Below are 15,257 nucleotides of genomic sequence, written 5' to 3' on the forward strand. Positions count from 1 at the left end.
ATTCAGGAGGCCGAGGCAGAAGAATCACTTGAACTCAGGAGGCGGAGGTTGCGATGAGCCGAGATCTCACCATTGCACTCCAGTCTGGGCAACAAGAGCGAAACTCTATCTCAAAAAAAAAAAAAAAAAGAGCCAGGTGTGGTGGTGCATGTCTGTGGTCCCAGCTACTCAGGAGGTTGAGGTGGAAGGATTGCTTGAGCCCAGGAGGCAGAGATTGAGGTGAGCAGAGATCACGCCACTGCACTCCAGCCTGGGTAACAGAGCGAGATCCTATCTCAAAATAATGATCATATCACATTGGGATTTTCCTAAGGGAGTAGATTTTAGGTGTTCTTGCCACAAAAATAAGTATATACGAGATGATGGGTATGTTTTAATTTTATTTTTTTCAAGCCCACCCAAAATCCCTAACGGCTATGTTAATTGGTTTGACTATAGTAACCATTTCATTATGCATATCAAAGTGTCATGTTGTATGCCTTACCTATATACAAAACATGAAGAATTAATATAAAGGCCAGGCACGGTATCATGTGCCTGTAGTTTCAGCTGCTCTGGAGGCTGAGGCAGGAGGATGGCGAGGCCAGGAGGTCGAGGCTGCAGGGAGTCACCATCATGTCATTTGCAACTCCAGCTTGGGCAATGGGACAAGACCCTGCCTCTAAAAAGTAAGATTTTTTTGCCACCGGCTGTTGCTGTCTATGCAACACATTTACTCCTCATTTAATTGCCCCCACAGCCCTGTGGGGGAAGGGAGGGCCCTATTGCAATATTTTATGGATTAGGAAACTGAGGCCAGGAGGTGCCTGAGGCAACCCTACTCCTAAGGAGAGGCGGCTGGTGGACTCAAACTGCAGTGCTCCTGGATCAGAACAGAAGGCGTGGTCTCCTTCCCAGTCAAAACCCTTCCCTACAAAGCAAAATAATTAGACAAAGAAACCAAGTTGGTTAAAAAAGCAATCTTTTTATATTGCAACAGGGTTCAGAATGACACTGCCAGGTGTGGCCGGGCGACAGCTGCTGCCACCCCCAACGCGGAGTCTGCCTCCTCCCCCGGGCGTCCAGGTGCCCTGTGTCCCTGTCCCGCTCCCACTGAGGGGCGGATCAGACCTGGAGGCTTCCCCGGGCCCTGCCTGCGGGCCTGGCCACCCAAGGACCGCCCCGGACGCCTCCCTCTGTGAGCTCAGGTCCTCGCTGTCGGGGGTCAAGGCTGCGCGCAGGGTCGTGTTGACCCAAGGTCTCGCTGACGCACGGGGCGAGAGATGATGACGCTCCGCTTGCCACAGCAGGTGGCGTGGACCAAGCTCCTCCTCGCCCCCTTCCTCGTGGGTCACGCCGGGGCAGCCGCCAATGCCCTCTCCCGTTTAGTAGGGGTAGGGGGACACGGCGATGAGCAGGACGAAGATGCTTTGGTGGCGTGGCGCCGCGGCGCGCACGGTGAGCCGGTAGAGGCCAGAGCGGGTGAGCGCGCGACGGGTGTAGACCGCGCCCAGGCCCGCGCGCAGCGGGCGCAGCGCGAAGGGGCTGCGCGGGTCCGGCTCCAGCACGCTGAGCTCGGTGTGGTTGGCTGGGACGCCGGCCTCGGAGAAGGCAGCCAGGCGGGCCACGTCATGGTGGGCGCGAACGCCCAGGGGCAGCGGCAGCAGCCGGTACTGCAGCGTGGAGGGGCCGCCGGTGTCGCAGTCCTGCGAGCAGCGCCGGAAGCACGTCCTGCGGGTGGCACAGACAGACACACGGACAGGCGGACTCGGGGGTGGGTCGGAGCGTGGCCCTGCTGCGTAATCAGACCTCCCTGCCAGCCCCTGCAGTTCCGCCCACGCGCTGCCCGTCCTTCTCCGGCAGAGCCCCACACGCCTTCTCTGCGGGCATCCCCGCTAGCCCGTGTTAGAGATCAACAAACTGAGACCCAGAGAAGCCAGAGACGTGCCCTTTCAGGGTCCCTCCAGCGGACTTTCCAGGTCCGTGCCCCAGGGAAGCCCAGCAGACACAGGGGAACTGATGTGTCCCTGGGCCGAGTCACCCAGTCTGGATTTGGCCTGCCAGGGTGGGATTAGAGGTAGAGACTGAGCTTAGCCTTGCCCGGCGCATCCGCTTCCAAACCCAGCCTAGGTTTCTAGTTGTAAGGCCTGGGGCAGGTCACCCGCCGCGAGAAACCTTTCCAGGGCAGTGCTGTCACCCCTAAGGTCCCCATGTCTCCGTGCGTGGTGCTAAGTGTCCGTGGCCGCTGTGAGTGGCGTGGAGATGGGTTTGGTGCTGGCGTGTCTGAGTTTTGTCCTGGGGTTGTGAGTCTGCATGGTGTTCCTGTGTCTGGGTTTGGTGTGTGTGCTCCTGCATCCCCGTTCTCTCCCACTCTAGCCTCTCCCTGTCCCCAGGGCTCCCTGCACTCCTGCCTGTATCACTTGCGTGGGGAGTGACAGTGACAGGGCCAGCCTGAACCTGGAGTGACTGAAAAATGTGCTTTTCCTGAGGGCACAAGGCCCTGCCAAGTCAGCCCTTACCCAGGGCTGGAGCCCTGCCGGTAGGTGGCAGGACAGGGTGTGTCCACACACTGGTAGCTGCCGCGGGTGTTGAAGCACATCTGGCCGGGTCCACACTCGATGCCCTCCTCCTCGCACTCGTTGATGTCTGGATGGGGGAGGTTGGTGAAGTGGCGGAGGGAGATGAAAAGATGGAGCAAAGGAAAAGGGGAGTGTGTGGGGGGAGAAGTACCTTTGGGGGACCAGTGAGGTGAGCAGCCCTTCTCCCTCTGTCCCCAGTCAGTCTGACCCGTGACCACCCAGCCTGGAGGCCCCCAGCACCTTCTCATCTCCCCAGGGGCCGGGGCTTTCCAGGGTGTGTAGGTGGGCACCATGGGGGCCTCCTGAGCAAGTGCTGGGCAGGACGGCCTGGGAGAGATAGGGCTTTCCCTGGGTGGCTGCTTTGCCCGAAGACCCAGAGTGCCCACTGCCCACGGGCAGAGCCCCTGATCCTGTCTGCCTCAGTGGAACCCCCACCCTTCTCAGAGGATGTTCAGTGACCGCCATGGCAGCGTGAGGGACGGAGACAGGCAGGGCAGGCATGGTTCCTGTTCTTTTGGAGGAAGCAGCATGACTGGCCCCAGCCCCGTTTGTGCACACCAGGGAAACTGTGCCCAGTTTGGGAGTTAGAGACACTGACTCTACCAGCAGTAGCAGCTGTGCGGCTCTGTGCTCAACCTCCACAGCTCTCATCCCAGCTATTTGAGGGGGACTGTGCTAGCCCTATTTAACCAGGAGAATGGAGGCTCAGAGAGGTGAAGTGACTTTCCTAGGGACACACAGCAGAGTTGGGATTGGCCTTGCAGGGCTGCTTTCAGAGCCTGCCGGCGTAATCTCAGAGCTTCTGTCCGGAGCAGGGGCCCTGGCATGGCTGTGAGAGCCGGGGGTGTTCACGGAACCCCTCTGAGCCTGCCTCCCCGCCCCACCCTCACAGGATAGTTGTGAAGGGGCTGCAGTGAATGGAGTAGGTGAGATGCCACATGTCCCATCCCACGCTGCCTGCCCTAGCCCCATGGGTGTCTGGGCGGCAGCCTGAGCCCGGCTCACCCTGGCAGTTCTTCCCACTGGGGAGCAGGCGGTAGCCGGCGGGGCACAGGCACTGGTAGCTGCCCTCGGTGTTGCGGCAGGTGTGCTGACACAAGTTCCTCACCCGGCACTCGTCGAGGTCTGACCCGGGCATGGGGGTGGGGCAGGTGGGGGACGGGGGCAGAGAGACGCGCTGAACCACAGACACTGACATGGCCACACACCTGCCCCCTGGGCTCTGGAGCTGCCCTGCTCCTTCTCCCTGTCCTGCCCCTCCCAGCCCGGGTTCAGGGGCTGGGGGAGTCCCTGGGCTTGGTGAGAGGGAGGATCCCCACCTTACCTACCCCATGCTCACCAAGGCATAGAGGGAGCAGGCAGCACCGCCCCACAGACCCCTCCATCCAGGCAGGAATGCCGAGGCGTCAGCCCTGGGGCAGGTCCCCTCCTCTTTGTCCCTCTCTGCAGGGTCCAGGGGCCATCCCCCACCCTGCCCTCTCTTCTCAGCAGTCCCTTGTCACATTCTCATGTCTACCTGGAACATTCTCCTTCACCCCTGAAAATCTCCCTGCTTTCCCTCTGAGTGCTAACAGGAGTGTTTCTCAAAGAGGGTTCCCAGGACCACTTGCCCAGGATGCCCTTCTTCTGGGCAAAGTGTCCTGAAGTCAAATGGTTTAAAAAGTAGTCCACCCCCATCTTGGAAGCCCCCTGCCCAGTAGCACAGCCAAGGCTCTGAGACACCCTGCATCACAGAAGCCATCATCCCACACCACCCACCCCACTTGCCTGGAAGGTCTGGCTTTCTGGACTCGGTGGGTGGCACCTGCACACCCACCCTAGGGGTCCAAGAGCCCATAATGGCAGTGTCCCGTGAACGGTCAGGGCCTGGCCTTACCTGTGCAGACTCCGTTCTGCCTGATGAAACCAGGAGGGCACCAGGCCCGGCCCACACTGCTCAGGACCACGGGACCCGGCCGGAGAGAGACCCAGGCGTGGTAGGAGCCACCAGGGATCGAGGCCCAGGGCCGCAGCCAGGGCACTAGAGGGCCTCGGTGGCTGACAGCGGTCACATTTTGTCCATTCCGCTCCAGTGAGGTACAGGCCTTGCCGTCGCGAAGGAGAGTCTGGCCTGGGGGGCACAGGCAGCGGTAGCTGCCCTGGAGGTTGTGGCACTGGTAGGCGCAGACCTTGGGCAGCTGCAAGCACTCATTGACATCTGTAGAGGCGCGGGGTCAGGCGTGTGCACAGGTGACCCAGGGTTCCCTGCAGCCTGCAGCCATTGCCTAGCCCTGCCTTCTCTCTTGCTGGCACTCCCTAGAATCCCACCACTCCCACGCTGTAGGCGGGCCACACTGCATCCCCCTCTCCTGGACCAGCCCCAGCCTCCAATCTGATTCCACCTACAGCTCCCAGAGGCCCAGCCTCCCCAGCTCTCAGCATCATCCCAGACTCCAGCTCCCCCTCAGCCCTTCAGTGCCCCAGTGAGATCCATTCCCTCTCCTAAGCCTCTCTGAGATACACCCATTTGCTTCCACAGTCCTCCCCATCCTGAAATTTCCCGGAAGATGACCCCATAGGATCAGGCTGAGGTTTTGGAGAACAGTCCTTCCCCTCCTGAAATTCCCCGGAAGGTAACTCCTTAGGGTCAGGCTGAGGTTTTGGTGCACAGGCAGGCACACAGTGAGGCAATGTGTCGGTGCTGTTTGGTTATTCTCAGAACTCACCAGCACTGGCGCCTTAGACACCCTCAGCCCCTGAGCTGGGGGTGCCAGCCAGAGGGTGGGTCTCCCCGTACCTAGGCAGGGCAGGCTGGGGCCTTGCATCCGGTAGCCCCTGGGGCAGCTGCAGCGGTGACCACCTGGGGTGTTCTCGCAGAGCTGGTTGTAGTGACAGTCGTCCAACCCCTCCAGGCATTCGTCCACATCTGGGAGGCAGGGCCATGGTCAGGGGGCGAGGTCTAGCCCAGAGCCCCTCCCCCAAGGGACAGACCATCCCCCTCCATATCTGAGCCTCCTCCTTGTCCCCTTATCCAGTTTCAGTGCTATCAGGCTGCATGGCAGCCCTTGCAGCACCTCTCCCAGTTATACCAGGTTGGAGGTCAACAGGGTTCCAGGTCCCAAAGAAAGAAAGGGGCTGAAAGGGTGGGCTTTGCGGGCAGAGTCCTGGGTTCCGCTGAGCTCTGCCATATTCTAGCCCTTGGGTAAGGAACTCTCCCGCTCTGATTCTCAGTTTCCTCATCCATAAAGCGGGTAAAGATGTGACCTCTTCATGGGGTCGTGGTGAGGAGGGGAGCCTGGTATGTGGGAAGAGCTAAGAAAGTGGTGAGAAAGGAGGAAAGGCGGCAGGCAGGAGAGCCCGGTGAGTTGCCAGGCAGTCTAAGGGCCCTGGGGGCCGCAGAGGTGCGATGGCTGCTCCTCTTGAGTCAGCCTCCACCATGCTTCCCTCCCCACCAGACAGTCTCTCAGAGGAGCCGGGTGGACCCACGGTCCTGCAGCCATAGAGCTAGAACAGGAAGGACCACTGAGGTCACCCATCCAGGGGTGGCACCTAGGTTTTGTCTCGAAGGCTGACTGCACCTGCTCCATGGTGGCTGCAGGGGCTGCTGGCTCAAGAAGGATTCAGAGGGTCTCTAGCTGGGCCTGGATTCATGCGGGGGAACAGAACGGACGGCAGCAGAGGGAGAGTGTGTTTGCCATCCCTGACCCGGCTGCCTCTTTATCAAGCAGACAAGACACTGAGGTCCAGAAAGAAAACACCCCTGTCAAAGAAGCTGCCAGCTGCCAGGAGCCAGGGGAGGGCTCAGACCTCCAGCGCCCGGCTCAGGCGTCTCCCCAGCCTTGCTGTGCTCCTTCTGCCAAGAGTCCCAGTCTTCCTGGAAGCCCAGAGCCCAGTGACACACAGCCCCCTATCAGCTGATCCCTGGCAACCTCTGGGTTTCCAGGAGTATGGACAGGCCGCACACTGTGTCCCCATCACCTTCACAGCTGGCCCCATCAGCAGCCACCCGGAAGCCAGGCCCACAGTCGGGGAGGCAGCGGTAGGACCCGAGCAGGTTCACACAGCGCTGTCCCTCTCGGCAGAGGCGAGCATCCCCCGCACACTCGTCCACATCTGGGGGCAGATCAGGGCAGATGGCTGTGTGAACACGATCCCCAGGCCTGCCTCGCCACCTGACCCTGGCCCAGCCTATCCCCAGAGGCTTCGTCTGCAGGCCCAGGAGCCACTGGCAGGAAGGTCCCCACCCCTTCTGCTACCTCTTTCCATTGACCTGCTCCCTACCCCAAAACACAGGGCCCACTCCAAGGGACCTGAGAGCTTGGGCCTGCAGCTTCTAATGCAAGGCTGCAGACAACGTCCCCTTGGGCACCTGGCTTGGAGCCCAGTGGAGACTTGCCGGCACCAGGCCCTCCTGGTGGGAGTGCAGAGATACAGATTGGGGGTCAGCATCAGCACCGTCACCCAAGGTCAGATTTGTCATCCAGCAACATTGCTGAGGGGTACAACTCACTTGCCAGTCTCAGTCAAATGGAAATGATGCTGAGTGTTGGGAAAGCTTCCGAGGCCTGTTCAGGTTCAGAAGGCCGTGAGCAAGTGATAACCGCCCCTATGTCTCTTGGGCTGCCCATCACCCCCTGAAACCTGGGCCTCACTCGTCTGCAGCTCCCATAGCAGGAAGGAGCCTGGTGGGGACATGGCATTGGGACCTCCAGGCTGACATCAAATGCCCTCAAGAATGGGCCATCCCTGCAGGTCTGTGTCCCCAGCCAGGGTCCTGGCCCTGGGGACCCTTCCACACACCTGGGTCAGGTCTGAGGAGCACCTCTCCTCCCAGGGGCTGTCTCACCTCTGCAGTTCCTGTCATCCCAGGCCAGGGCGAAGCCAGCCGGGCAGGCGCAGGAGAAGCGGCCGGGTGCGTTAAGGCAGGTGTGGGAGCAGGGGCTGGGGCCTCCTGAGCACTCGTCCCTGTCTGGGGCAGGAAAGTATCCGGTGCTCTCTGCTCCCAGCCTCCTGCCAGCTGGCTGGGAGAAGCCATCCATCCCAGGCTGAGAGGCCTGCCATGTCCATGCCAGGGTGGGGGGCTCTCACCTACACAAAATGCTCCCTGGGAGTCCAGCTCAAAGCCTTCGGGGCAGCTGACCTCGTTCTCCGCTGCAAGGCAAAGAGGATAGACTCTAAGGACATGAGGGTGTCCTCTCCCAGGGCTACCCTGGCCGTAGCCCAGGCTCGCAGCTCCACCCCCCCCGCCAGCTTAGCCAGACAGAGCCAAGACAATGCCAGAGAGTCAGCGAGCCCATTTCCGGCCTAGGCCTGTTGGAGGTGATGACTGCAGGGCACACCCAGTCAAGGAAATGTGTCCTGAAGGGCTCCCAGTGGGGCTGGGCAGTGAGTCAGGCAGCCCCAGGAAAACCATTAAAATAAAACACAGGAGGTCAACACGCACAGAACGGCTCTCCTGAGACCACGGCAGCAATGCACAGAGAGCGTGCAGAGGGGCAGAGGATAGCGTCCCACGGGCAGCAAAAACAAAGGCAGGGGAGGGGTGAGCTGGGTTCTGGAGGCGGGAAGGACACAAGACAGTCTAAATCAGGGATGTCCTATTTTTCGGCTTCTGTGGGCCATGCTGGAAGAAGGATTGTCTTGGGCCGCACAGAAAATACACCAGCACTGAGGATAGCTGATGAGCTAAAAAAAATTGCAAAAAATCTCATAATGTTTTAAGAAAGTTTACGAATTTGTGTTGGGGCACATTCCAAGCTGTTCTGGGTGTCATGCGGCCTGTGGGCCACGCGTTGGACAAGCTTGGTCCAAATAATTGTAGGGACAGCCACCCTTGATGAGGCGGTGCCAGGCTAGGATTTTAGAGACAACATCTGTACGGCGACAGCCTGCAAGGCAGGAGATGTCATGCCTGCTGTGCAGATGGGAACACTGAAGCTCGGAGAGGACCAGGACATTGCCCCTAAGGTCCCACAGCCAGAAAGTGGGGCACCTGGGATTTGAACTGGGGTCTGTCTACCTCAAAGCAGTGCTCTTATCACTATCTCTCATTCAATGTTCAAAACACTTTGGAACCTCAAGTAATATGAACGTGTGTATCTTTAGCATTCACTGGGTAAGAATAGAAAGCATGTTTCTGTGGGTCTCCAGGGGTTCCAACAGTGGTTCCTGGCTCCCTGTGTGGGGCCTCAGTGCAGGTGCCCTTGGGAGAAGCGGGTGGGGTGACTCAATTCCTGAACATCAGCCTGGGGTGGCTGGACCTTCACCTTGGGGCCTGGGGAAAGGATCCAGAGGCTGGAGCAGGGGTGGCTTAGAGGACTGTGTCCCTGTGAGGAGGGTGGGTGGATGGATAGGAGTGGGGACAGGCCAGGTGAGCAGGCCAGGTGGGCTGTCTCAGTCTGAAGTCTCTGGCCCATGGTCAGTGGATGCTAGGGGCAGGGGTGGATTCCAGCCATGTGCATTTGGGCCCCTGGCAGGTTTTAGCTGGGGCAGTGGGGGTGGGACAAAGCAGGGGGGCCTCACCCGCCTGTAGGGCTGTAGTGAGCTGGAAGCGCAGAGCCTCGGCCTCTGGGTCAAAGGCCGAGCTGATAGCTGAGGCCCGCAGGTGTTGCACCAGCTGGGGCTGGGGGCCCCGGGCTGCGTTGTACTGGATGCTGTGGTTGCAGCGCAGGAATGAGGGGAGGCTGCCCTGGAAGAAGTGCTGTGTGGAGCCTACAAACAGCTGGCCAGGCCCTGTTTGCACATAGTGCTCCTCAAAGTCCTGCAAGATGAAGAGGAGGGGAGGAGGAGGAGGGGTGGGGGAGAGGGAGAAAGGGGTCAGGGTTGGAAGGGGAGGAGGAAAATGCTGAGATTTCAACTCCCAAGCAGCCTGAGACCTTCACCTCAACTCAGGGGCTTGGGGAGGCTTGGGAGGAGATGGGGGGAGCCTTGGGAGCAGACGGGGTGAGCCATGGGAGGAGACGGGGTGAGCCTTGGGAGGAGACGGGGCGAGCCTTGGGAGCAGACGGGGCGAGCCTTGGGAGCAGACGGGGCGAGCCATGGGAGGAGACGGGGTGAGCCATGGGAGGAGACGGGGTGAGCCATGGGAGGAGACGGGGTTCGCCCTGGGAGGAGATGCGGTGAGCCTCCCAGAGCCTCTTCTAACCAGCTGGGCTGCTCTGGGCAGCTCACCTCTCTTCAGGACTCTTGCTTTTGAACAAGAATAGTCTGATTTGGAGTCGCAGGGCTCAGAGCATCCCCTCAAGGACTCGAACTTGAGCCTGTAACAACTGCTCATCCTACCCTAAGTCCAAGGCCAGACTGTGACCCAGCCCTGCAGCGGTGTCAGGAGGGACAATAGGCCTGGCTGCTCAGGGGTGGTTGAGAGCCGGGCGCCTCTGTCTCTCTCACCCACCCTGTCTGCACACCCCAGGGCTTGACCCCTGACCTGCACTTGAAGATCTGTGTCAGCCAGGCTCTCGGGGACAACGCCATTGACCACCACATCGAGGAGCAGGAGGCCATCGGGATCCAGGCCCCGGGCCACCTGGGTCATTGTGAGCAGCTCCCCTGCAATCCATCCCCACCCAGCCCAGAGTTACTACGGGAGGTCCTGGGCGCAGGCTTCAGTCCTACCTGGCCCACCTAGGGGAGGTCCTGCTTACCTGTAGCAAACTCCACGTGTGATTCCTGCCGGAACCTGCCCCCGGTCAGGGACTGGCCATTCAGGGCTTCCCCATTCTCTCTGGCCAGGGCCCAGTAGATGGGGGCGATGGTGACCAGGAGCACCCGCATCAGAGGTCCTGGGTGGGGCAGGGCGTGAAGGCCAGGTGAGAGCTGATCCTCAGGGCGGCCACTCTCCCGCTCAAGGTCCTGTCATGGCTCCCCACTGCCCCCAGGAGAGCTCAGCCCCTTCCTTTGCCACCCATACTCAGCCTTGTGACTGCCATGTCAATTATTTAACCAGAATCCGGGACCTGGTGGAGGCAAATAATCTATTTCCTGGAGTAACTGTGAAATTAATAAATGTATACAAGGAAATGCTTAGCAACATAGTGAGACTCTGTCTCTACAAAAAATAAAAATATTAAGAACATTAGCCAGGTGTGGTGGCATACGCCTATAGTCCCAGCTACTGGGGAGGCTGAGGTAGGAGGATTGCTTGAGCCTGGGAGGTTGAGGCTGCAGTGAGCTGTGATTGTACCACTGCACTCCAGCCTGGGCAACAAAGTGAGAAGCAGTCTCAAAAAGGAAAAAAGAGAAGAAATAAATGCATGTACCTTGCTGATATTTAACTCAGTTCAACAAATACCGATTGAGGGCCCCTGGGTCACCACGGAGCCAGGGACTCCACGGACTGTCATGACATATTTGCTGAGCTGAAGTCAACCAACTATTCTAACTTGCAGATCCCTTCTGGACAAGCCCAGGTTTGTTCCAAATCATTTGAAAAAAGAACAAAAAATGGCCCCGGACGTGGATTCTCAGATCTTCATGTGATGCCCCGCCCTCCACGTAGGGCCAGGCGGGGCCATGGACTGGGTAACGGGAACATACCCACTCCCTACTTGTTTGGAGTCAGGGACGGTGCCGGCTTTGCAAGGTTCACATGAACCGGCCAGGCCCCTGTGCGTGGGCACCACCTTTCAGCCTCTCTGTGCACCTGTTTCATGCAACAGAGCCTGGCCCGCAGGCTTGGGGCCAGGTGCTTCTCCAGGCCTCGCACTCCTGCAGCTGGAATAAGCAGCCATGTCTGGGCAGTGTCTCACTTCACCTGCTGTCTGTTGACAGCCAGCTCAGAGTGACTTCCCCAGCAAAATCCCCTGACCCCACACTGCTTACGCAGGACCATGGCCAAGGGCAGCTTCAGAAGAGCTGCTTTTAGTGAAGACCCCATGAGCACTGCCCCTCCTGGACCCCCACGAGGGGCCAGGGATTCCTTGGGAAGGGAGAGACAGTGACATCCACTGTCACAAGCTCTGCAAGTCTCTCAGAGCATTCATCGCTCAGACATCGTGCATGAGAGCTCTGTGTGCAGGTGACGCTTCTTAGTCCTCTAGGTTTTCTGGGCAATTCAATTCTCCGTGTTTCTCGCTTCCCGTCACCTCCAGCCCGCACCCCTCACTCATGACTGGAGATCCCTCCACTTCCATCAGCCCGGGCCTTAACTTAAATGGGGAAAAGCCTCAGGGAGCCATTGGTGGCTTGGGAAACCACAGTCTGAGCACCCACACCCACAGAGCACTGACCATGTCACACACTCTTGGTCTAACTGTAAATGCAGTTACTTTGTTTTGAGGGGGCTGTGAGGGGGACGGGAAGTTGCCTGCACCTGAGTCCACTTTGGCTTGCACCCAGCTATGAGAGGTGGTCAGACATACTCTGGTCATCTGGCCCTGAGCAAGTCTCAGGGTATAGGCTCTGCCCCCTCCTAGGTCCAGCATGTTCTGGAGGATCCTTGCTGGGCTGGGACAATGGCCCAGAGGCAGGTGATGCTCTGTCTCCCACTCACCCACGTTTGCTGGGACATGGCGGATGCTGCTGTGGATGCTGCTGACCCCGGAGCGCACCTCCTGCATCACGCTGGTGTTGAGTGTGGCCACGCCAAATTTCCGGCCATTGATCACCCCAATCATGCTGCCCCAGCTCCCCTGGGGTTCCCCTGTAAGGAAGGGAAAGAATGACAGTGCCACTGACTATCCACCCCCGAGGCCCACAGCACAAGCAGGCTGTCATTCCCATTTCATGAAGGAGTAGATGGAGGCTTGGAGAGTTCACCTCCACTTGTCCAAGGACACACAGCTAGGGGCTCATGGACTCAACGGCCAGGGGATCTTGGTTCTAAAAGGGAAGGGAGGCTGTTAGGAGGAACCCTGGGCTGGGCTTTGGGGGGAGGTGCATGGAGCTGGCTTCTAATTCTGGCTCTACCATTCCTTGAAACCTGGCCACATCAGGCCCCCAAGCCACACCTGAGTTGGCTCACCTGTAAAATGAGGAGGTAGAGCCACAAACTCACAGAAGACCTGTGGGTGTGTGGAATGCCAGGAGCCCACGATGGTGCGGCTGGCACACTGAAGGAGCCAGGGCACCGAGCCAGAGCCGGGTGCTGTCACCTGAACAGCCCCATTCCATCAGTGCTGCTGGCTCCGGCTGCCCTGCAGCTGGCCTGGCTGGGTGGGCTGGCTTCCTAGCGGCCGTCCGCCAGGCCGTCTGTGAGCAGATGCTCCTTAGCGCTAATCAAACGGATGGTGCAGGCACCGGGGGGTGCTTCCTCTGACTAATGGGCCAGCTGTCTTGTTTAGGCAGATGGCATTCCAGGGGGCGAGAGACCGAAGTTAGCCTGCCTCTCCACTCACCAGCTCTCAGGGGAAATTAACAACAAATTGCCCATGATCTGTCAAAAAATAACATAAAACACTCAAGTGCTAGGATCCTAAGTGGATGAATCAAGGGGCTGGTTAATTTGGGGTTCTAGGAAGCAGGGCCATTTCCTGCAGCCCATAGCTGGGGTTTGATGAGATTTGAAGCCCATCTGGGATGTTTCTCATCAGTATCTGATGCTCTGGGGCCTATGGGAGGGACAGGAGACGGGTCGTGAACTTATCCCTGGCCTTTTAATAGGGGGGTGAGGAAGGAATCGGGAGCTGCAGACAAGAAGGCTGGAGCGTGACCCGGGCAGCTTTGGAAGGGGACAGGAAATGGAACCCAGGCACGGCAAGCCACCGCCAACTCTCTCAGACATGGAGTGATGTAGCAGCCTCTTGTCTCCCTACAAGGCCAGGATTGGGACCTGCCAGGCTGAGGGGCAAGGAGGAAAAGTAGTCAGGAGGGAAAACATGTTTAGTTAGAGGCTCCCAAAGCCTGAACTCCCCTCACCCACCAATGCCCCTTAAGGAAATCGTCCCATAGAAATATTCAGGGCCACACACAAAGATGCACAGCATGGTGTGGTTTTGGGGAATGGAAAGTAGAAAAACAAACTACGTTGCTCATTTGACAAAGCCGACAGGAATGAAGATCAAAAACGTTCCCATGGAATGACATGAAGCCAATAAAAAGCTGTGGACCGATGTGTGTCATAATGAGATGTCTTCCAAGATAGAGGAAGTAAAAATGGCAGGTTATAGAGGTTGTAAATTTGACATTTGTAAAAAGAGAAGTGTATCTCTTATATCCAGAGAAAACAGTGTGGAAGCATGTATCTCCCCAAATAATTGCTTACGCTACTTTGGGTCATTGAATTATGAGAGAGAATGACCTTCTTCTTCATAGATTTCTACAGTATCTGGCCTTTCTACAAGTAACATATATAAAAGAAGAATACTTGTTTCTATTAAAAAAATAAGGAGGCTGGGTTATGGATCGAATGGTACCACCCCACCCAAAATTCATACGTTGAAGTCCTAACCCCCAGAACCTGAAAATGTGACCTTATTTGAAGACAGGGTCTTTATAGAGTAAGCCAAGTTAGAATGAGGTCATTAGGGCAGGCCTAATCCAACATGACTGTGTCCTTATAAATAGGGAAGCGTAGACACACACGGGGAAGATGAAGGCAGAGGTGGGGGTGATGTTTCGACAAGCCACAGAATGCCGAGGACCACCAGCAAGACCCTGGGAGAGAGGGTCGGACCATTTCCTCCCCAAAGTGCTCAGCAGGAACCAGGGCTGCTGACAGTGTAATCCTGGATTTCCAGCCTCCAAAACTGTGAGACAATCAGTGTGCCTTAAGCCTCCAGCTTGTGGTGTTTTTTTTTTTTTTTTTTACCGTAGCCCTAGAGAACAAATACAAAGGCCACGTACATAGCTCCGTGGTTTGGACTGGGGCCTGCCGACAGGAGAGGATAAGAAGTGGGACAAAGCCCTGAAACAGAGGGGCGTCTGCTTAGACCCAAGGCTAACTCCGAGACCGCATCTGCAGCTGGTGGGGGGGTCAGAGAACTGCTGAACTTTCAGAGCTGCATAGGTTGGTACCCTGTCCCGGCCTATGGGAGATGAGAGCAGGAGCCAGAAAGGGTCCCACATTTGGTTGGCAGTGGGTTTCGCATGGATTTCCAGGGGGTCAAGTGTCAAGTCCCAATTCCAATTAGCTGAGAGGCACTGCTGCCTGGGAGGGCTCATTGGAGAAAAATTCTGCCAGAGCATGTGGTGATAGATTAGTGATGTCTGCCAGGGACATGGAGGGAGATACATTGCCACACATAGGGAGTGTTCCCTTGTGGTGATAGATTAGTGATGTCTGCCAGGTACAGGGAGGGGGACACATCACCACACATATGGAGTGTTCCCTCCAGAGGCACAGGCCACAGAAATAATATCTTATGACTTGCCTTTATGCAGGGCTGAATCCATTTACTGTGGTTTCTAAGGATTGATCTTTTCTTAATTTTAAAGTTGGTCTGACCCAAGGGAGAAGGGAGCTGATTGAGGAATCCGAGATGGCAGGGGTCCATCCCAACAGGAAGCCATCACTTTTCCAACCACCTGCCATGGCCAGGCAATGTGTGACACCTGGGACACGCACTGACCCACAGACTTTTTGCAGCAGCCCCTGAGGGCACCGTGGATGCCCTTGGCTTCCTCTGCCTGCTTCCAGGGGCTGTGCAGTGTCCAGACAGAGGACATGCATTTGTGCCAGTTAAGAGAGAACAGCCAGGCAAGTGTTCCCTGTCCAAGATGAGTGGCAAACACTTAGCACCTCCAAGACTCAGTTTCCACAACTGTAAACGGGCAGGGTAGGGG

General features: G+C 57.7%; 1 protein-coding gene across 1 annotated transcript in view; it reads right to left on the minus strand.

The window, feature by feature from the left end:
- Positions 1 to 1,364: 1,364 nt before the first annotated feature.
- The window catches only part of HMCN2 (hemicentin 2), a 172,740-nt gene continuing 158,847 nt past the window's right edge, over positions 1,365 to 15,257 (minus strand). Inside the window, exons 83-94 of the mRNA XM_026457114.1 lie at positions 12,028 to 12,177; positions 10,181 to 10,318; positions 9,964 to 10,085; positions 9,060 to 9,297; positions 7,626 to 7,688; positions 7,384 to 7,506; positions 6,516 to 6,650; positions 5,335 to 5,463; positions 4,435 to 4,755; positions 3,564 to 3,683; positions 2,499 to 2,625; positions 1,365 to 1,710 (exon numbers count right to left, since the gene is read on the minus strand). Coding sequence (XP_026312899.1) covers positions 1,365 to 1,710; positions 2,499 to 2,625; positions 3,564 to 3,683; positions 4,435 to 4,755; positions 5,335 to 5,463; positions 6,516 to 6,650; positions 7,384 to 7,506; positions 7,626 to 7,688; positions 9,060 to 9,297; positions 9,964 to 10,085; positions 10,181 to 10,318; positions 12,028 to 12,177 — 2,012 coding nt within the window. The remainder of the gene's footprint in view (positions 1,711 to 2,498; positions 2,626 to 3,563; positions 3,684 to 4,434; positions 4,756 to 5,334; positions 5,464 to 6,515; positions 6,651 to 7,383; positions 7,507 to 7,625; positions 7,689 to 9,059; positions 9,298 to 9,963; positions 10,086 to 10,180; positions 10,319 to 12,027; positions 12,178 to 15,257) is intronic.

The sequence above is a fragment of the Piliocolobus tephrosceles genome, chromosome 14, assembly GCF_002776525.5.
Source record: "Piliocolobus tephrosceles isolate RC106 chromosome 14, ASM277652v3, whole genome shotgun sequence".
NCBI lineage: Eukaryota > Metazoa > Chordata > Mammalia > Primates > Cercopithecidae > Piliocolobus > Piliocolobus tephrosceles.